This window comes from Centroberyx gerrardi, chromosome 17 (genome assembly GCF_048128805.1).
Source record: "Centroberyx gerrardi isolate f3 chromosome 17, fCenGer3.hap1.cur.20231027, whole genome shotgun sequence".
Classification (NCBI taxonomy): Eukaryota; Metazoa; Chordata; class Actinopteri; order Beryciformes; family Berycidae; genus Centroberyx; species Centroberyx gerrardi.
This window is the reverse complement of record NC_136013.1, coordinates 12,410,779-12,433,260: the sequence shown is the minus strand read 5'-3', so window position 1 is coordinate 12,433,260 and position 22,482 is coordinate 12,410,779. Positions and strand designations below refer to the sequence as shown.

Here is a 22,482-nt window from a genome sequence, read left to right as displayed (position 1 = left end):
CCTCTCTGTCCGGGATCTCAAGAACTGTTGCTCTGCAGACTTTGCGTTCTCCCCGAAAATGTCTACATCGTTGCCATGCCTCTGTGGTCACCGTGACCCGAGGATAAGAGAAGTCATCCAGATCCACTGCTGCTGCGAAGAAGAGGAGAACCGAGTCTCATCCACCGACAGGAAAAAGAGAAGAAGAAGAAGAAGAAGAAGAAAAAAAAACGACACAAGACAACTTCAAGGGGCTGGGAAAGTAGTGTTGCTTCTTGTCAAATCTCAAGTTCAAAGTCGGTCGAGTTGAGCTTCAAACTGTTCTGTCCGTCTAAAGGAGACTTTTGCGTGTGTCGTGTCGTGCGTAATGCTGCCAAGACCTCTCCATGTCCATGCTGTGCGCCGTGCGCCTCACACTGCCAGCACTCATGCAAATGGGCGGAGAGCTGCTTGGCATGCGACTAGGGAGGGAAGGAAGGATGGGGAAGGAGGAGGAATATTACACAACGTTGGGGAATCAGAGATCCCTCCTTTTTTTAATGTGTCGGTATCAGTATGAGATAGCCAACTCTCTGCCCTGCCCACATTCACATGGGAGTAAGATACACTGCAACAAATGTCTATAAACAAGTTGTTTAATCTAGTGTTGTCTTAATTTTCTTAAAGGAAGTTAAAAAAAAAAATGTGCCAGTGTGATTACATAATGTCACCTGTTTCATGTCTCCACTGCAAATCAACTTATTATAAGAATTTTCTTGAACTTATTCACTTATTTGAAGGAAAATAAGATTTTGAGACTAAATTACTTTTTAAGACAGACATTCTTTTATTTATTAAAAACACAGTTTTGTTGTTTCCTATACTGAAACACTGTTTCACCACCAAAATGAGACAAATAATGCTTGACAAAGTATACAAAGAAAAGGACTATGCCTACTATTTGATTTATACCAAATATTCCTATTCAGTGACATAAAAGGATTAAGCTACTGTATTTCTCTCTCTCTCTCTCTCTCTCTCTCTCTCTCTCTCTCTCTCTCTCTCTCTCTCTCTCTCTCTCTCTCTCTCTCTCTCTCTCTCTCACCCTGTGTGTCTCACATCTAAAATGACCCAGTACCTTAAGTATGATGCATCATCATAAGACCCTTTCCTCATGACCGGACGATAAATTTCACCTTGCCAGGTACTGAGGTCTCTGTAATTGCCCTGTGACTCCTCGGCTCCAAGAGACATCTATTCTAAATAGATTTGATGGTACACTTTCGAGCAATTGGACCAAACCCCATGAGATCTGGGGTAATTAATATGTGCTCTAAAATGTATTTCTGTTGAAATCTATTTTTCTATCTTTTCTAGAGAGAGTACACCCAATTCTGGGGTTATTGCCGATCCTATAAAGGACAAACATACAACAACTCTACAACTATACAACTATAATACAGCAATTCATAGTATTCCCATGATGTCACATGTATTTCCTACCAATATGGTGCTTTATAAACAGGTGGCTGTGGCTGTCATTTGATTATAATCACCTGTTCATTTATTACAATCACCTATTATTCTTCTACCAACATGGCCTTGCGGTGATGTAACAGAATATTATGAATACAACAACAACAACACTTTCTCATTCAGCATTTCATCATTCCCGTGTCACTGTTATGTGTCTGTATGTTCTGCAGACCTTAGCACCCTCATAAACCATCGTTTAGGACTCATACGGCGAACCATTTTCACATTTTGCCCTTAGCTGGGGAATATTAGGCGTCTCTACAAGCAGATCACAAGTCTGGGATGGGATAGGTGTGATCCTCACTGTAGTGATACATCACTCTGCCTCCCTGCAGGCTCCCCTGTGATGTGATGTCCTTGAAGTTATATTGCAGGGCGACGGAGGCAGGCAGCAGACTGCAGCCTCCTCACTCTGACTGGAATGCAAACACCAACACAGTGCCAAGGAGTCCACATACACACTCAGTATCCAGCCCAGTTTCTAGACAAGAATAGAAGGGATTCCCTCCAAAATGATACATATCTGCTTTAGAAGAAAAACATTACCTATAGTTCAATGCTCATTATATTAAAACAAACAATTATGTCTTCTAAAATGTGACTATTTTGTAACTAAAGGGATCAAGATAATGGATAAGGTCAAGAATAGTGAATGTTGAGTTTTACTTTAATGCCAGAAATCATTTTGTCAAAGTAAGTGACATATCTTTCAAATTGTGGATATCTTATTTTGAAACCCTTCCATTCTGCTCAGCTACTTGTGAAGCACAAGGTCTTTACTGTTTCCAACATAATCAAAAGGGATCAAGTCAACAAACGCTATTCAGGGACCGAGAAAGCACTTTGTGTTAGAGAGCCGTATATCAGAAGTGTCAGAGATACATGACCTGTGATATTTGCGACCGGGTGACAGCTTATATCTACTGTAAATCAGTGCTTGAGGTTTGGCTTCAGGTTGTTTGCACTGATATTACACTGCGTTACTTCAGTGTAAACAGTATAAATCGGGTGTTACTCATCCACTGCTTGTCAGGCTTTAGGGGGTTATAAAAAGTAAACCTGAACCTGAACCTGAACCATATCTCCAAATAAACTAAAGCAGGCGAAATCTCACATTGTATTTTCAGGATGATAAACAGGTTTTGTCACTTCATTCTCTAAAAACATAAACAATCAAAACATGGTGTAGTAGAAATTAACTAACTGAACCAGATGTAGCCATAGTGCCTGTATGTCCTGCTCCTACAGTCTTTAATTTGTCATATGGTGCTTGTAAGTTATACAAGTACAAACAGAAAAACAGTAAATACAGTAAATAAATATCAGGTGAAATGTTGATCTACAAAGTTAATCATTATTCAGCCCAGTTACTAGGGTCTGTCCTATGATCTTTAATTTGTCACATGGTACTAATGAGTTTTCTTAATAAAAACAAGATGCTGTTAAGATTAAAACTTATGTTCGTTTGACATCACAAAACTTTTCTCATCACATCAAATCAATTGATCGGTCACAGCATGTTATTACAGGACAACCCACCTCCTCCAGTCCGCACAAGAAAACCACTCAAGTTAATCAGAGAGTGAGGCATGCAGAGTGTGAGTCAATGTTGCATTCGTGCATGTCTGTGTGTGTGTGTGTGTGTGTGTGTGTGTGTGTGTGTGTGTGTGTGAGTGTGTGTGTGCTTGCTGTGAACCATGTTATCACTGAAAAAAAAAAAGCCAAATGCATGACCAGTCTCGCCAGGCAGGAAGGAGAGAGAGTGAGAGAGAGAGAGAGAGAGAGAGAGAGAGAGAGAGAGAGAGAGAGAGAGGGACAGCGAGAGAGAGAGTGATAGAAAGAGAGCGAGAGAGGGGGAAAGAAAGAGAGAGAGAGAGAGAGGGACAGAGAGAGAGAGAGAGAGAAAGAAAGAGAGAGAGACAGAGGGAACATTATAATTTCCTTTCTCAGCTGCTAGTCCTCATGAAGGACCGGAGGACTGGAAGGAGGGCGTGAAAAGATGAGAAGGGAAGATGGAGGGATGGAGAAAATGGAGGAGGACAGGACAGAGGACTGGGGAGGGATGGGGAGATGGGGGTTAATTATGCCAAATGAAAGGTTTCATCAAGGCATTGCTGAGAACCAAGTTGTGTAATTCCATGCCTTGCAGTCGCTGGTTCTCCTTTTCTTTCTTTCTTTCTTTCTTTCTTTTTTCCTCCCTCCCTTGCTCCCTTCCTTCTTCCCTTCCCTTTCTGGGCATGCAGCCTATAAGCAACAGTGCTTAGAGTTTTCATAAGAGAAAGACTCTGTTTTCTTTAACTTTAACAGATGATGAATTAGAATAATTTAATTTAATAACTTAATTTCACTGCTTTTTTTATTTCTGCATTAGGACAGAAGACAAAATATGAGTTGCAGGTGCTGCTCTTCTCTTCTAAGCAACACATATGTGTTAGAAGACTATTAAACAGACAGCAGTGACCTTCTCCATTTGCTCTAATCTTGAGGTATTCCTCCTTGTTTACCTGTCGCCAGATGAGCGAGCCAACAGAGAGAACAATACTTGGATCGTTTACCACATTGTGTCAGAAAGCACATTCCATCCACGCGGACATTTAAATTTGAAAGCTTGTGGTCAAATTTTCCATAAACAATTTTTCAGTTTTGTTATTATAACCTGGTTTCATGCACTAGAAATGTTCAAAGAAAAGAACTGATAGCCATTGTCATCTAGGGATGCTCCAGGCTATTTAGTCTATTACAGATGGGGAGAAATGAGGTTGTATTATGCTTTTGCAGTGAAAACACAAAGGGGGGTGATGTCCTGCTGTAATTGGGTTCCTTTTGTGGCTGAATTCATAACTATTACAGGCAAATACACATCCAAACAAACATGAACATAAATCTAGACTGCTGGATCTTCTTGAATACACAATACATCACCAAAAAACCCTTCTTTTCAGCGAAGAAGCCAGAACCACGTTTGGGAATCCTGCCTTTTACAAGCCAATTCAAAGCCTTACCGACCGGTGTGTTTTGCTGTGTCTGGTTTACAGTTATCTCTCACAGACCGCGGCCCTGAAGGGAGCCTCCTTCCTCTCAGGCTTAATCCAGCCAATCCAGCGCTGCTCTGCTCCTTTTCATTCATTCATTCATTAGACGGCCATTCACTGTCTCGGGGATTACGACCATTCAGCACAGAAATAGCAGCAGAATTGGGTGGTCAGGATTTGGGGTCCCACATGATATTCCAAGTATGTAGTGTGTATGCCACAAAATGTCACACATAGAAGAGATTTTTTATATATTTCAGCTCTTCTTTCTCTGTCAAAATGTCATATGGACTTAAATTCAACTGGATTTCTTCATCTGAAACGTATTTTTTTAATATTTATGCAGAAGCTGAACGTTATCATCAAAAAATGACGCAGTAATGCTCAAACATATACCATATACTGTATGTACACCAACAAAATACAAAATTAATCAACAACATCTATTTCCTAAGCCATAACATTGTCACTATCACACCTTGATTTTCAGATGTGTGGCAGGCTGGTTTATTTTGGGACGTGCTGAAGCATGTAGGAATAATGTTCTGGAGTAATTGTGTCTCTCTAGCTGTTTCCAGGTTGCTGCCGCAGAGTTGTGAATTATATTGTTGCAATACCTCACTGCATATTTAATGACTTCACACATAAATGTGCTGTATTTAAAACGCATGTTGCTGTTGCTTGGAAGATTCCTGGGAAGATTAGAAAGATCTCCAGCGTTGGAGGACTTGAATGAACCGGATCACCCGGTTACCCAATCACCCAAATAATTATTACTCAACTTGTCTGAATTCTGGCTGATTTGGCTTATTGTCCCTCTAAACTGTGGAGATAAGACATATGAATTTCACTGTTTTCCATCTAACATCTGACCAACACTAACTTCTCCATTTCCATTAGTCGTCTGTTTTCGTGGCAACATTACTTTAACATTGTGTATGAAGTTTCTGTGTAATAACACCAGAATTATGAAAATCAGAATGTGATTGTGATACATAAGTGGTAGTAAGTGATAATGATTTTGTTGTTGTCAATCATAGACATATAGTCTCAATTCCATTTGTATGATCTGTAATTTCATAACTTAAAGCCAAAGTCTGCGTAATAACTTCATAAGATTCAAGTATGGCACTGAACCGTCATGTAAACAAATGAAAACAATCTGGGTGTTGAAAAAGGTTACTTAGTACATGGATGGACTCCATCGATGCCATTTCCGCTCATTCCGTCTCGAGTACCAGGATGTTATGAAATCCCTTCTCGCACTTTTGAAACTTGGTCACACTCGCATGTGCCAAACTTCACATTTGCCTCTTTCTGGTTGGTTCTCAGCTCCTCCGAGAGACTAAACATGTCAGCCGGCTATTCTTAGAGTGTAGTTTCCTGCATACGCACATGGTGTCCGCATCGTGTGCTGGTGCCAGCAAGACATGATCCTGTCCTGCTGACAGTATCGCATACAGTATAAGTATAGGTCCATATGCTAATGTATGGCTGTATCTATCATAAAAGTAGATCTATCCATCTGTATCATCACTGCAGTCCTGTAGAATTACTATAAGTGACTTTTTTTACCTTAAGTGTGGAAAATTGATGGGAATGTGAATTTCTAAAGTTTGGAATGAAAGATTATTACAATCAATCTTTTAATTGAGCTTCTGTACCACGAATCCCTTCTGATTTGAACACACAAGTATCTCTATAATTTATATGGATCATAAGGCATTGCATAGCTTTTCTGTAGATAACTGTAAGTGGATAAATTTTGGAGATGAACAGCATGTAATTGTGTCATAATATCAAAAACCCTTCACCAAAGCAACAATCAAAATGGTACATAAAATCAATTTATCCATACACACATGCTTATTTTAAATCAGCCTAGTTTGATAGGTATTGACTGCATGAAGGCATATACAATATAAATCATATAAAATGGTTTAAATACATCTTTAACGCTTGTCATCTATAAGTATAAGCCTTGTTAATTTATTCTCTGTGTCTTCGGCTCAAATTGAAACTGAAAATGTTACCAATTACTGACCCAGCCCAACACCGTACACACACACACACACACACACACACACACACACACACACAAACACACACACACACGTCCCAGCATGTGTTACAGTAATGGGCAAATGGATTCCCTAAGAACCAAGGCTAATTAGGCCAGCTTATTATGAGAGATCCGAGGAATGGTCTCTGCAGGGTAGGCGAAAGTAATGAGAGATATGAGTATATGTGAGTGCGTGTGTGTGTGTGTGTGTGTGTGTGTGTGTGTGTATGTGAGAGAGAGAGAGAGAGAGAGAGAGAGAGAGTGAGAAAGGGAGAGAGATTTAGAGAAACATTACTTTTTAGCAAACAGACAAGTGAAAGTTGATGCCTTTACAATGACAAATTATGGTTGAAAAAGCAAATTACTCATCTCTCCTGACAGACATTTGTATGCCATTTGTTTCCATAACGACTGCACTTTTTTAAAATCAAACCGTTTACACTGTTGTTACACTGTTGCAAAAATAGCTTCACCAAATCCTATCTGTTTTTCAGTTTTGTAAGTGAGGTATTTAATGGTGGTGTATGTGTCTGTCTGGTGTGTTACTGTCTGTGTGTGTGTGTGTGTGTGTGTGTGTGTGTGCGTGCATAGATAGGTGTTTTTGTGAACATAGACAACTTGATATTAAAACTGTCAGAAAATCTCTAAAGGTTTTCGAAACACTCTCAGTCCGTCTCTCTTTACTGATCTTATTCAAGAATCTTCAATTCCATAACCTGACATTTAAGATCTGTAAAGTTCAGAACCTGTTTTCAGAGCAGTTGATTCAAAGTATTAATCAAGTGCTCTGGCCATAATGCCAATTCCCTCACCGCATGTTGATCCAAGCGAGCGCTCCGTTCAGGTTGATCCAGTGACGCACAGCTGACCCCCCAAGACCAAGTTACTGGTCTCCAGCTGGTCATTTCTAAATCTCTGGGTGCAGCAGGCAGGGCTAATGAGACAGCAGAGGCTAAAAACAGCTCAGAGCAGCAGCTGATCTCTGCCTCACTGCGAGCATCACAGCTCTCCAACAAGAAGAGCGAGGCATCACTGTATAGAGTCGGTATGCATATAGGTGTAGGTTTGGAGGGAGACAAGTTTTAAAGTAAACTGCTGTCAAATTTACAGTAAAAGATTTAGCTTTTGTTGCTGTGCTAAACTTATTTACAGCATAATTTGAAAAAAAAAAAAAGTTAGATATGTAGTACTTTTTACTGTATGTCAATCCATATAGATTAATGGTATGTTGAGATGACAGCCCCTCCATTCTGAAGTGATAAATGGTGACAGGAGCATGTGGCAGTGTTACATAAATCTGCTGTCGCTTCTCAATTTTCAATCCAAAATAACAGAGTTGTGCAGGTTGTAAGAGCTCCTGTTCTGCCAAGCAAGTGTGTCAAAAATAAATAAATAAAATAAAAAGGCAATGCATAAAAAAACACAAAAACCTCACTTGAGACCTGAGTTTTTTTTCCATTTCTTCCTAAAAATCAGTCTTCCCTCACTATGGCTTCACTACGGCCAAAGTGGCTACATTCTGGACAGCGCCTGCTCTCTGGCACTTGTTTGCTGAGAAAACTATCAGGACACGTAGCCGTGGTATTTGTTTGTAATCACAGCATATTTTGTGCAATCAACTATTCCTCCCAAATGCTGTGAGGACTTGAACATTTTGACCGAGTCTTACAGTTATACTGCAGAATATCCATCACTTAGCTTTTAAAAAACACAACAGGGACCAGAAATGTAATTTCACACTGAAAACAAGTTAGGACTTTTCAGCAACCAGAAAAAAAGCAATGTTTTTGCCAATCCTTGCACTGTGACAGCAAAAACAACAATGAATTTGAACAACACAAGAATTTAAGTTGTAATAAGAAATTCTACAGAGACAGAAGGAACCTCCAAAGAAAAGACGATATTTCTCCATCATTTATTTGCAGTTGACACAGTGGGATACGGGTGCAAACAGCGCAGTCCATGACTCCTATCTGTTGCTGATTTCCCTGAAGGACTGCAAGGAAGCAATGCTCTCATAACCTCCACCTAGACCTTTAATGAGCAAATACATGTTTCCGTTTCCAGCGCTGAGGCATGGATACATGGATCGAAGAAATTATGTTCTCATGCATACATGAAAATTATGGAGAATAGCTTTTGACATGCATGTTGAACAGGTCTTTCTGTACACTCGGTATAGCTAGTTGACTTGAAATGAAATGAAATGTTACACAAAACACTTTTTCCTCAATAGAAAAATGTAATTCCTTGATTGTTTCTTCATTTGTGCCCAGTTAAATGGACCATGAGCCATTAGTCTGATGTGTTATTTCAATTGAAAGTTGATTACTGCCTATACACTTCACCTAAAAGGATTGCAAGCACACGCTTCGTGTGGAATGATTAGTATTTTAGAGAGTTTTTTCTACACACAGTTGGCCTGAAGTGAGATGTTTTATTTATACAATGGGTCGGTTCAGCCAAGCAATCTGATTCGTTAAAAGACGGGTTCCAACCGTGCTGATAATTCCCATGAAGCATAGCTAGCCATGCTTTATTGGTTGCTATGCCAACTGTTGTGGTAACCAGGGAGCTAGTTAGCGGCCTCTCTCCTTTTCTTCTGTCTTTTATTCATATGTATTTACACTATTCTGAAGAAACGTATAATGCCCTTGAGGACATTCTCATACTGTATTTATGAGCGCTTCGGTGCCGTCGGCGGCACTTGGCTGTGCCTCATACCTATTACATCCCTGTCATACCCATAACCACAGTGAAGAACGCCCTCTTGGCCGTTATCATTATCCTCTGGAGTGCAACCTATCTTAAAAACCCATCTTGAAAGTGAAAAGGACGGATGTTGAGGATAGACTCTTATCTTGTTTCCCTGCAGCCTGGTCTTGCTCGTGGTTTTCCTCATCTATTTTGGACCGTTTGTTTGTTTCATCTCTGGTTGTAAATGTTTAGGCAACAATATGAAACATTCCAGATTCATCTGCTGGGTCAGAAGGTTAAGTCTAACCCATGCTACTACACTGAAATGATGACCATGATGGTACACAGGGAAACACACGATAAGTGATGTCACCAAACGTATGAATCACCTCTGACTGTAAAATGACTTTGTGTTCTGGTGCGAGAAATATTGCTGATTGCTCACCGCCCCAGTGGCTGTTATTCATATTTTGCTAAATTGGTTGAATAGGGGTGAGTGGAGATGACTGAATAAAATGTAGAGAGAAGGCACTTAGGCTCATGAGCTGAAAAATCATCAGCCGTGAGCTGTACAGCACAAATAACCGTCATTTCGTGGCACAGGCCCCTGTATTTGTTTCTTCTTTAGTTCATTTCCCAATCACAGGCCGTTTCTAGGAAACTCTTGTTCCCTTCCACATTCTTCTCAAAATATGAAAAGCTCAGATTTAATCACATATTTTTGTTATGACCAAATTTTGCCCCTTTTTTACAAGACCATGACCAAAAGCAGACATGATGCCTTATCCTAATCACACATCAGTTATGGCAATGAGACAAAAATAGTATTTTGAAAATCCACTGTATAATTATATCACTATGAATGCATGTACGGCATCATAAATGTGCACGCTTGGTGAGCATATTGGCTTTCGTGCCTTTTGCTACAGAAATCCCACATCAATTATGACTGCTTGGTGTCTGCCACGTAGCCCAAGTTACTCAGGGACCATCTGTGACAGACGAACCCCCTCTTATCAATTTCTAATCAAAACGTGACTCTGAGCTGAGGGGGGGTGGGGGGGGGGGGATGGAGAAGAGGGAGAAAGAGAAGAGAAAAAGCACAATCGATGTTTCCATTCCACCTCCGTATTTCTTCTTTCTCCTCAGCCACTGGAGGCAGGGCATTAGAGACCAGGGCCGAGTTTCTCAGAACAATCACAACCCTAGGATCATCTTTGTTCCCTTGACTACTAACAGCAAATATGCTCTAGGTATTAAGATGTCATTCGGAGACTGGTACTGGGCTAGTCAGGATGCAAGAAGCTGATTTTATTTAGACAAATTTAGACAACTTTTTCATACAAAGGAAGCTGATCAATGTCAATCGTCACCCATGAGAAGCTGGCAGGCAAAAACAAGGCCATGATGATGTCATGCTCCAATTAACAGTACAAAATGATGGATTTGAACAGAGCACAAATATCTGGGTGCTGTGCTGTCCCAGTACAGGTCCCACAAGCAACAGCCTCATCTGTAATCCCTCCTCATTGTGCCATTCCCTTCTCCATACTCCTTCTACTCTACTTGGACATGTTGGAGAGGTTACAATAAACAGCAATGTTAGGAAAGAGGTGGAAGAGGGGTTTAACACAACATCAAAGACATTTGAGCCAAGAATCACCTGGTTCATTTTTTGTCTGATGTGTGATATAAGATTGATGGAATTACAGATATTTTAATTAGCCTAACAGTGAATATGTTGATCTTAAACGTACTCTGAAACAGCAGTGACAGGTTCAGCTCAGCGTAGCTCCCTATAGCGACTAATTTACTCAAGTAAGTGCTACCACAGTTCCATTTATGGAGACAATTTGCTTTGCATCACAAAACAATCATGTTTAGAGGGCAAACGCGCTAATAAAGCCAGAACACTACGGAGCCCTAAAAATAGAAACAATGGAACAAATTCAATAAAGCAGGAGGCGCTCTGTTAAGCTTCCCCTGTTGTGAGTCATAAGTGCTAGTTTTGAGTCTTGATGACGTGGGCGGGTGCGTGGGTGAGACTGGGGGAGGGTCGAGGGGAAGGCAGCAGATGCAACGCTGGTGTTCCCCAAGAAACTTGTCATCCTGCTACGAAATGACAAAGAAGATGACACCCTCAGCAAACACACACACACACACACAAACACAAAAAACCTGTTAAGTTTGTACGCATCCAGGGGAATCTTTTGTTATTCAGGAACAAGTTGAATGTCTTGCCCTGCAACCTCAGACACAAAGAGCATTATTTTAAAGCCAAAGCTGGTGTGGAGTCAAACCAGCGGCATTCTCAAAAAACACCTGCGCTTCCATCTAAAGCAGTTACTGTTAGTCCCATACATCTGTTAGTACATGACATGAAAATGAGCAGGGAATGATGAGGCTTTCATGGCGGTTGGGAGATCAGAATATTACTGATGTTCCCACTGTATCTTTCTCTCAGGTTATTTTCCCCTCGCTGCTCATGTGTTGCTATGGGATTGGGGGGAGACGGAGCTTGGGAGCTGTCATGCTCATTATAATGCTCTGTGCACTCTATCTCTGGTATTTCCTCTGGTATTTTCAATTTGGCAGGCCATTCAGTCCACACAACTGTGTCATTACCAAAAAGGCAGCATCATAACCATGCTGGAGAAGGTAATATCTAACATAATTGTGCTAATCATACTCAAGGTCACAAGTGGCGTCACTGCTTTCTGTTAAAGGTGCTGCTCTTTGATCCATCATGTCTACTGTATTAGCTCAAAAGTACAAATATGAGCTTCTGCACTTTGAGGCATGATCATTGAGCTGCTGAATCACCTCAAAACTGAAAACCGAAACATGATACTACCACAATGAAGAGATCATTTCCATTAAAATCCGTTTTATCCTTTGCTTCGCTTGATGTCACAGCTACCATCCATGTAGGACCTTCTTTTGTTTTGTTTGAATTGAGAACGCAAATGGCACAGCATTTTGAGATGTGAGCCATTAATAAAGGCATTGGGATACACCATCCTGACATTTTCCTGTCAGTTCCAGAAGGGTGTAAATCTGCCAATAAATACCTTCTGTGACACATTTTCTCCAGCACCTGCTCTGCTGCTCTACAGTTTTATGAGAATGATAGCTGCTGGAGCAATCTCTCTTCCCCTGGTTTCACTTCAGCTCGGCTGCAGCTCAGAATTACTCTCCCCTACTGCGGCGCAATGCCTCAATGCTTGACACATTTGTCAGATAGATTAATCAAAGCCAAAGCCGTAACAATGTTCTTGCCCAAAGTGAAACTTCACCACTTATACAGCACGAGGGAGTTCTCGCTCCATGAAGGGAAACATTTTAGATTGACAACTAAACAGCGATTCCTACGATCACATTCTGCAAAGGGAGAAAAATACAAAAGTAACAAATAGTCTTGAATCTTGACAGCCTCCGGGCAGAAAGAGAAAACTTCTAGGACATTGGAGAGAAGCTTCTGTTTTCAATAACGGGTCTACTTATAAAGAGCTCCCAGCAACCTAAGGAGACAGTGATGAAAAGCTCTGAGGCTAAGGGAGATGGAAGAGCCCCGCTGACCAGTCAGCATGACAGATACTCTACCTGTTGGCGTGTTTGCTGCTGCACTGCCACTTATCACAGGGCAGGAACCTGGCTGGAACCGCTGCCCCATGTGGTGGTTTTTGGAGATGACACAGGACAGAGGCGCTGCTAATGAGGCACATCTTACCTTTATCAGGATACAGGGTTTTCATTTGATTTGACTCAGATTTGCGGAGGAAAGGAAAACCAGACCTAATCAACATTTATGTTCATGCATTTTTCATAGAGCAATGTAAGCCTGGATAGGATAGGCTCAACCTCTCTAGGGGCCTTAGAGCTATTGCTAATTCTATAACTCACAAACACGTATTAGCCTGCTTTAATCCTTTAATGCATGTCTCCCGATGACGAAAATGTGTCAATGTCACTTTAAACTAAAGGTCTATATTTATAGTTTTAACAAAGCCCCATTTTGACACTGAGCCCTATTAATTGAACTCTCCACAGACATCTCCCTGCATCTAAAATAGGTAGGAAGTCCATGGTGGAGGTGAAGAGGGACAAAGTAGGCCAAGGACTCGCACAGAAAATAGACTCACTGAGGGGCCAGATCATCTTGGGCGTTCGAGATAAAGAACAGAAGGAAATGAGAAAGAATGTGGGTTAACAATAATCCTAGAAATTACAGGGCTACAAGAACAGGCCCCCCACGGTGCAATGAAGTGGAGAGGTTCTACATAATTATGTCTGGTAGGTTTTATACGGTTGAAAGATGGTGGCTTGATATTCCAGGCATTTAAAATGTATCTGGTGATGACTGGCCTTATATGAGAGTTAGCCTCAAGTGGTCAAATGTTGTGAAATATTAAATGTAAAGGGAAGCCTTATACACCCCATCCCACTTTCTTTATGTCTCTTTATGGGCTGTTCTTTGACCTCTGCATCAAATGTACTGACAATAACCCATCTTGATTAATTCCTGCAGAAAATTCCTGCAGAAAATGTAGTGCATGTTATGACAAGCAAAATAGCTCCATTCCTTATGATTCATTTTAGAGTTTGTGGAAAAAAAAGAAAAACTACCAACAGCATGCAAAGTTGCTCACTACTTCATATATCAAAATATCACACAATTTCTTTGGTGCTCCTGCATTGCCACCCTATGGTAATTTACTGGCACTGCATGCAGAGGCAAAAAGGCAAGCTGCACTCAATGCAAATCAACTGTCCTCCTCGCAGTCCAAAAACAGTCATGATTTCAAAACATCAGCCCATCTTTATTTACAGTTCATAACATGACAAAACGTATGGCAGGACACATACAGATGTTGGTGGGCTCAACCCTACAGAAAGGTACTGGGGTGACATAGGCTCAAACTAGAAAAGAGAAACGGTAGAAATGCAAAACAAAGCTAATAAGTTCTCTATGAAAAATCCCTCTATCGACTGTATTTTTTTTCTCAGTTTAGTAGCAGGACTAGTGATCCAGTTGCTAGTCTCAGGTTCAACATCTCACGTCTATAGACATATCCTCAGACAGTGAATCATGTCTACGTGCTATCTTGACATTTACAACATGGCAGTACACATCTTTTCTGAAATCAGCTGTTATTTTATACCTTTTATCACTTCCACCTACAATGAGGAAATGAATTTAATGAGAACGAGACCAAAGAGCAGTTAGAGGGCCAATCCTAACAACAACAACACAGACTCCAATTCAGACAACAACAGACAGATGGGCACATTCTTGTTTTCAATCCAGATAACTTGGCAGGAACGCCTCTTTCACACTGCAAAACTACACTAAAAGGATTCCCTGTGTTCTAAGCATAGACATAATAATTCAAACAAGAGTTAGAGTGACATGGGTGGAACTAAAACTGACATGATAACAGCAAGTCTTGCAATGACACAACTAGTTCTTAACAGTCATTCAATTTATATTTGTGCAATGAAAACTTTGGCGGCTTAAAGGTTTATTAAATGGGGCAAATTGAGGAAAAAACGGAGGCAGGCAATGAGGGGATGGGCTGATAAAAACAATCTCGTGGCACTTGAACCGATAAATATATGGGAATAAAACCAGGTATTGGAACAGGCAATAGTTTTGTGGTAAGGCGTCAACTGGAGAATCAATCAACATCAACATGAATCACATAAGTGTCATCATACACATGCTTTGACATAACTCTGCGCACAGAATGATGTGAAAGCACAAAGTTCAGAGGTCGTCCGTCCGAACTGAGGTCACCTCTGCCACGCCACATCAAATCAGGAAACATTTCCAAGAGCCACACATTCTACACTACAGGAAAATCAATTGGTATTTAAAAAGACCTGCACAAGTTTGTCTCTGGTGTTGTCGTTAACAGATATACAAACAGCAGCAAACAATGATGGGCACAGATTTCAATCACACACACTTTACTTACAGTAATCATATTCATTTCGCCAAAGTATTCCATGCTATTATGCACCATACAATTCACTCTTCACACTATGTCATCAACGTTTTCTCGCTCCGTTTAGCCTGGATGTCGAGAAGCTTTGTCCTGTGGTTCAGTGACTGTCAAGATATATGTTAATCACAAACTCAGGACAGGCATAACATGAGCTGTGGTTTACAGGTGCAGTGGAGTCCCGTTTTGAACAGGAAAGAGTGAGCAACAGATATGATGCTGTGAAAAGCATTTGCAAACTCAGTACTGTAATGCAAATATCAACTACAAAGCTCTGAAGTTATTTTCTCCCATACACACTGTAATAAGCTACAGTACATCACTGTATGCACCCTAGATCTTTCTCCATTTGTACATAAAATATGTTCAAGTATGTTAGAGGACTTTTTTTTTTACACGATTGGAAAAAAAAAATCTCAAAAAAGGTTTATTTGCATCTCTTCTGTTGAAAGTTCAAAAGCTTGTCAGAAAAAAAAACCCATCAGGTAGGAAACTCGACTCTTGTCATAGCAGGATAGGTAATATGCTCCTTAAACAAAATAGCCTGCACACAGAGCAAGTCATCGGGCAGCAGTGGAACCAGTCCGTTGAGTTATTATTCAAAATTAATTTTAACATAAAATAATCCTGTGTCACTGTGATGAAGCTTCTTTCGGAGAGAGAAAGAGAGACTGAATTCAATATGCAGTGCGGTGGTGAACTCACTGTTGATTTGTTATCAAGAGTAGACCATTCCCCTTCAATTGCACCGGCACACAGGAGTGAAGTTCAGATTTGGTTTTGAATGTCAGGGACTGAGTTTTTTTTTTTTTTTACATCTGGTATACAGCTATTGCCTTCGGTCGGTGGAGCTAGGTTGGGTCTCCATGGGTACACATTCCACAGGCAAAGGCCTGATAAAAAGCAGAAAGAGAACAAAAAAACACAAAGAAACCATGAGTAACCTAAGACATTTTGCCTTTGAATACCAAATACGAAATACTAATCTACCATTTGCTCTCATCAGATCGCCCCATTTCAAAGACTGGGGGGAAGAAACTCTTCATTATATGCAAAGCTTAAAAAATCCTCTCAAAAAAAGAAAAAAGAAGAAAAAAAAAAACTTCATATGCCTTGATTACATGTTGTTGAAGGACCTAGCCAAACACTATCCAAACAATGTTATTGTTCTGTCCTGACTTACATGGAGAGCAGGATCGGGTAGCGGTGAGAAACAAGAGATCAAGCTACTTCCGTTTCACAGCGGCGATATCTTCTTCCTTCAGGGTAAACTTTTTCCTAAGAGCCTCTGAAATCAGATTGGCCGAGTCCTCCTCTCTCAGGGACGTACAGCCTCTGTTGTACCTGCAGGGACACGCACCAAACAACACAGGCCGTCACTGACTGACATGAAGGATTGATTATGGTGGCGAGAAATATTTTGATTATATACACTATCTGTCAAAAGTTTGGACACACCTGATTAAGTGTACTATGTTTTCTATTATCTTAAAGCCATTTTGATCTAAAGGCTTATGCTTAAATCCTTGAAATTTGTTTCTTAGACAAATTAATTTCTTTCCAATGCCTTTGCCTTTCCATCAAGGCAAAGGGCAGCTACTTTAAAGAATCTTTGAATTTGTTTAAAAAAAATGTGGTCACTGCATAATTCCATTTGTGTTATTTCATAGTTTTGATGTCTTTACTATTATTAAAAAATGTGGAAAATAGTAAAAATAAAGAAAAGTGTGGTGTGTCCAAACTTTTGACTGGTAGTGTATAGTAAGCCAATCATCCATCAAAGGCACCAAGATGTCATTTTCATTTCATATACAAATGTGCACAGAGAAGCTTATCAATAAGGAACATTAATTTAAGCGCAGCCATGACCAAATAATAAAGAGATAATGAATGAGGCGTTTGGGCAGTTGATATCCCATACCTGTCCTTGCTCATCTTCATGCGGTTCATGTCCTTCAGGATATCCATGACATCAGCAAAGCTGGTGGACTTGGACAGCGACACCGTGTCCTCCTCCGCCTCACGGAAGTCCATGCTGGGCCTGTCCAGGTCAAAGGTCGCCGATGCCGTCATGGAGACGGGCGGCAGCGGGTCAGGGACCAGCTCCGACACCACGGAGACCACGTCTTCCTCATCTTCCTCCTCCTCCTCTTCCTCCTCTGTGACGTCACTGATGACGAAGGAAGCAGCAGCTGTGGCTGCAGGCTGGTAAGACGCCGTCTCAAAAGGCGCCATGGAAAAGCTCATGCTGGTGTCATCGGGGGACAGCAGGTCAGGGGTCAGGGGGTTGGAGCCTGAGAGAGACGAGCAGAGCAGGGACAGAAATTAGCGGGTTTGTCGTCATGATTTATCAGAGTTTGACTGGGACATTGTTGGAGAGAACAGATTGGACACATCTAAGGAGCTGAGTGCAAATGCCATTTCTATTTTTATCTGATGTTTCCGCTGACAATGTGAAGCACGGGTATGCTAGTGTTGTTTTCAGGCGCTCTCCCCCAGTCACTACCATCTCTTGAGTCAAGTGCCATGGTCGAATGCACTGGAAATAATCCATTCACTAACAATCCAAATTTCTTTTCAGTTTTTGATCTGGTGATAGGACAAACATTTAGCATTGCAATAATAACCTACACTTAAAAGTCAATTATCAAAGGATCATATTACCTACCTCACAATATAACTGGATTGTCCTATAGAGGAGGATATGGCACTATCACTTAATATGAAGGCCTGGTCTATATGAGGTCCTTCACCTATTCACAGACCATCTCATGCCACAAACATTACAGAATTTAAGAGGAAAGCAGAGAAGAGACAGCTGGCATGTTGCTTTAAATCCCAAAGGAGGAGATTTTCTTACTCCTCTGTCCGATTCAGAACATATAAAAAAAGATGTTTGAAAATAATTGGGGGGAAAAATACAAGTGAATACATGTCACTTTCTTGTGACATGCGGGTTAAAATGTCTAACATGTTAGGCCAAACAAACACTGAACCACAGAGATTATCTTTAGGCACTGACCTACAAACTGATGCCAAGATATCTTAGTACCAAAGAGCTTTAGGAGAATCAGGGCAGCTGACTTGGCCACAAAAGAATCAAAGTCATGTACTTCACAGACAGTTGAGCAGAATCAGCCTGCGTGTCCAACAGAGGCCCCATTTACACCTGGTATTAACATGCCATCTGTATCTAGAGATGCACGTTTCATCTCTAAAAGACGTACATGGTGTTGTCCTATTTCTCTGATCTTTTCCCTAAAGTGATAGCTTTTAGCAATTCTGATTATAATTCTTAATATCTATTAAATCGTCAATGCCAATTCTTGTCAGGGTTATTTTCAGAAGAATTCATCATTTTGTAGAAAATAAACAAAACACATTTTATCATCTCTAAAATCACTATAGGTAACAAGTACACCTCACATTTCAGTAACCCTAATAATAGCCCGAATAACCCGAAATAGATATTGGCCAAATCAATTAAATGCATAAAGTTCCCACAAAAAATGAGCATTCATATAGCCATTTCTAATGCTGTACTCAGACAATGATTCAAGAAAGAGGGATGTCCATACAACCAAATAAATTACAAAAGTTTATTTTTCGCACAGCAGCAAGCTGAGAAACGAATGCATTTCAGCGCTAAGCCATCATCAGCGTTTCCCTGACGCTGATGAAGGCTTAGCGCTGAAACGTGTTCGTATTTGGTTGTGTGGACATCCCTCTTTTTTGAATCTATATGCACAAGAGTCTGCACCCTAAAGACAACAAGATGAGTTTGGAATTGAGCGAGCTATTTCTTCCTTTGTACTCAGATAATGCCCATGCTATCAATATACCTCTATATTTGCAGATAATATTGCACTGACATACATAACAATAAATGCACTGTGTTTGTGGGGAATTGTTAGGACAGGGAGACCAAAACATGGTGAAAACTGCATTCTGTCATTAAAGCCATGCTGAAGAAAATGCTTCATCATGTTTGAGGTACAGCCTCTCCTGCAGGAGACGGTCTTCCTACAGCCATTGCATTTAGCAACATTATTGAACATCCTCTCTGCTAAAGCTACTCCAAAATTTAGACCACTAGTTATAATCGGCCGTGGTACAATCTAGCCTTGTAATGGAGCAGTGTGGAGATACATCATCACTACCTGCTGCAAAATACAGCTAATGATGAAAATTTGTGGCGAAGCTTGCTTACGATGGCTCAGTAAAACAATCCTAAAGCTACATTGTTCAAAGCAGCCATTTGAATCACAGCCATATACATCAATAAACAGAATCAAAAGTTAGATTTTATATCAGTCTGAATGTTCTGAGTAATTTCAATACATTTGTTACCAGTTCTCAGGTCCCTGGTATCTAATCCAATGTGGATTTCAAATACATTATATATATATATGCATTTAGCAATACGTGTATATATATATATATATATATATATATATATATATATATATATATATATATATGTGTACACACACACACACATACATATATATATGTCTGTATATATATATATATATATATATATATATATGTGTGTGTACACTGTGCAACTCCCACTTGGGTTACCTACCAGAATCGCTTGCCACTATCTTGGCGATCTGTGCACGGAGTCTGCTGAGCTCGTCCTGCAGGGCGGTAGTACGGTTCAGTGCGGTCACACCAGGCTTCCTCAGCCCCTCCACCTTCTTGCCCTCACGGCGAAAGTTTGGTACAGATGAGTTCCTGTGGAGCACCAGGAGGGGCGTGGGCCGCCATTCATGTCTCAGAGGACGTGAGTCACTCCTGCACACAGAAGAGTGAGTGATTAGTAGAGATCAAATAGCAGCCTAAGGCATTTATGATGATAGGACGTGATGTTATGGGGCTGAGTCCAGCTCTTGACCTATGTTGTATTGTATGTCATTGTATCTCTCTCTCCCTCCTACCTACTGCCCTAAAAATATTCTAATATAACAACAATCTATGCGGAATACAAAGACAGATCAATGAACTTCAAATTAATTCGACTGGTCAGAGATTTGTCACAACTCCATAACCATAGCAACTGTCTCTCATGACTAGACTGTATACTTACCGCACTCTGGCATATGTCTCCTCCTCATCTGCAGCAATCCAGGCTATGTCTGCCAAAGTAGGAACCATGGGGCCATCCATAGGCCGAAGAGGGGGCAGGCCTGGGAGTTCCTAATACACAAGGGGTAAGGGACCACTTCATGATACAAATTCAAAATTTATAAACAGCTAATGACATGGCAATAATAGGGAAACACAATCACTAAATAAATAAGCCAATATGCAGGACATTACATATGATATTTACCTGGAAACATGCCCTTTGTGGAGGTTTGAGCGGAAGAGTGGAACCTATTCTTCTCACGACACTACGGGTGGATCCATGAGGCTTGTTCTGCCAGATAGGAATAACTTCCTGAGTAGTATTAAATAAATGTTGTTAGTCTCTCCAAAAATGTACCATACACCCATATTAGTGCTCAATGCAAAATCGGCATTCACATGCAATCACAGGAGAAGAAAGTAACAATGTAACAATGCAGCTAGGAACAGATTAGCACACAGTTTAAAGACAGCTGGACAGCTAACTTACTGCATCAGTTTCCATGGTGAAGGGTCACTGGGTGATGCACACCTATATGCCGGGTGCTAGTAGTGGCTGAAGATGGAGTGATTCAGTAAACAAGGGCCATGTCAGTCCGACTGCCAACTGTTCGGATAAAGATCAATGAAGTCTTACAGCATCTGTTGACAGAGATATGCAGGAAAACAGGAAATAATGATGTGCTATGTAATTTCACCAACCGCATTAAAACAGGCTCAGCGGGCTCGTTAGTTTTTTAATTACCCAGCTGTTCCTAAAAAAACATATCAAACATAAGCTTAGCCAGCTAACGTAGCCCTACTACTCTATCTAGTTAACGCAGCAATTCACTATAATAATGCCTAACCAAGCTGGCTTGACTAACGTTAATGAAACAAGATGATGAACGACAGTTAAATAATTGTAGCTTTGTAGTTTGTGCATAGCTTTGCTCACTTCTTTAGCCGGCAAAGCTAACAGTTAGCTTTAGCAGCATCATTCACATAACGCCAACGGCCCTTCGATTGACCCTCAGCCGTAAACTATAACGGTGTTTCTCACTGCGTTTCGCTGATCTTCACAAAATGTAAAGATTGTTTGCTTGCACAAAACTTACGGTAGATTGTGCTGTATCTGGAAAATCTCAACTACGTAGATTATTTCGGAGACACACGTTCTCCTTTTCGTCTTTCAGACTTCGGGTTATGTTGTCGTTTTTTAGGCCGGAAACCTGTTCCTCCCTTTCTGTAATCTGATTGGTTGGAGTGTAACACGTGCTACCACCTCAACCAATAGTTTGCGTGTATCAAAACTTGTGTACGAGCGCCTTACAAAGGCTGGAGTTTGCAGTGCTGAATGCAGCATGCCCGGTAGGTTTTTAACAGCTCGTTTAGAAATACAGTGGCATGATACGTACAGTTTTGTTTTATTGATTTAGAGATGGGTGGCTGGTGTGCATAAAAGGAAATCCTTGCTGCTACGTTATTACACGCATTTTCCCTTATAATAATCTCAGCGACTCGTCTGAAAATATTTCTTGGCCTAAACCTCAAATTCACAAGTAGACGTTCTATCAATATGGAAAGTCATGCAGTATGACAGAGACATCTCCCTCCTTTCAATCACAGTCCATCAGTGATCGACGCGTACAAGGAAAGCGAGATCTTTCACTCTTTCCTAGTTCCGTTTTCGCTTAAATCCCGTTAGACAGACTGGACCTCTGCTATTGTGATTATTTGGATTTCGCCGAACAGCGTAGGCTAATGTTTAGGGTACAGAAAGTGCTGTGAGACCTAGACATGTCTTTAAATTAGTAAAAAAGAAAATGTTTAGTATGTGCTCCTGCTTCCTGGATGCGCAGTATGATGATGTCTGATGTCAGTAATGAATATTCCTGAATTATCTTCTACTTTATCTGTTTTACGCATTAGCTAGCTATCCTGCTAGCGGACTACTGATTAATAACCTAATTTCAGACAGTTGTGTGCTGTCCCGGTCTAGCGGAAAGATTTCCCATAGACTGGAATAGGAAGTGAACTATCTTGATGGTGAGGGCTGTTTGATCTTTGATCGACGCGC

General features: G+C 40.7%; 1 protein-coding gene across 2 annotated transcripts; it reads right to left on the bottom strand.

Annotated features, from left to right (window-relative positions):
* Positions 1–14,788: 14,788 nt before the first annotated feature.
* On the bottom strand, positions 14,789–21,624 carry mtfr1l (mitochondrial fission regulator 1-like). 2 transcript variants are annotated; one of them, XM_071905387.2, is made up of 8 exons: positions 21,521–21,624; positions 20,914–21,065; positions 20,629–20,736; positions 20,383–20,492; positions 19,879–20,090; positions 17,212–17,584; positions 16,474–16,634; positions 14,789–16,183 (listed from the first exon to the last, which is right to left on the bottom strand). In XM_071905387.2, the coding sequence occupies exons 2-7, from the start codon at positions 20,926–20,928 to the stop codon at positions 16,517–16,519; spliced, it is 936 nt and encodes a 311-aa protein (XP_071761488.2). In that variant the 5' UTR covers positions 20,929–21,065; positions 21,521–21,624; the 3' UTR covers positions 14,789–16,183; positions 16,474–16,516. The 2 variants fall into 2 exon arrangements, with proteins under 2 accessions (XP_071761488.2, XP_071761496.2); XM_071905395.2 differs by having other exon boundaries at positions 20,629–20,715.
* Positions 21,625–22,482: the final 858 nt, after the last annotated feature.

Coding starts and splice junctions, on each gene's coding strand:
- mtfr1l (XM_071905387.2), bottom strand. Junction 17,585..19,878: donor GATAGTGGCAAGCGATTCTG/GTAGGTAACCCA, acceptor CGTCTCTCTCAG/GCTCCAACCCCCTGACCCCT. Junction 16,635..17,211: donor ATGAAGATGAGCAAGGACAG/GTATGGGATATC, acceptor GTGTCCCTGCAG/GTACAACAGAGGCTGTACGT.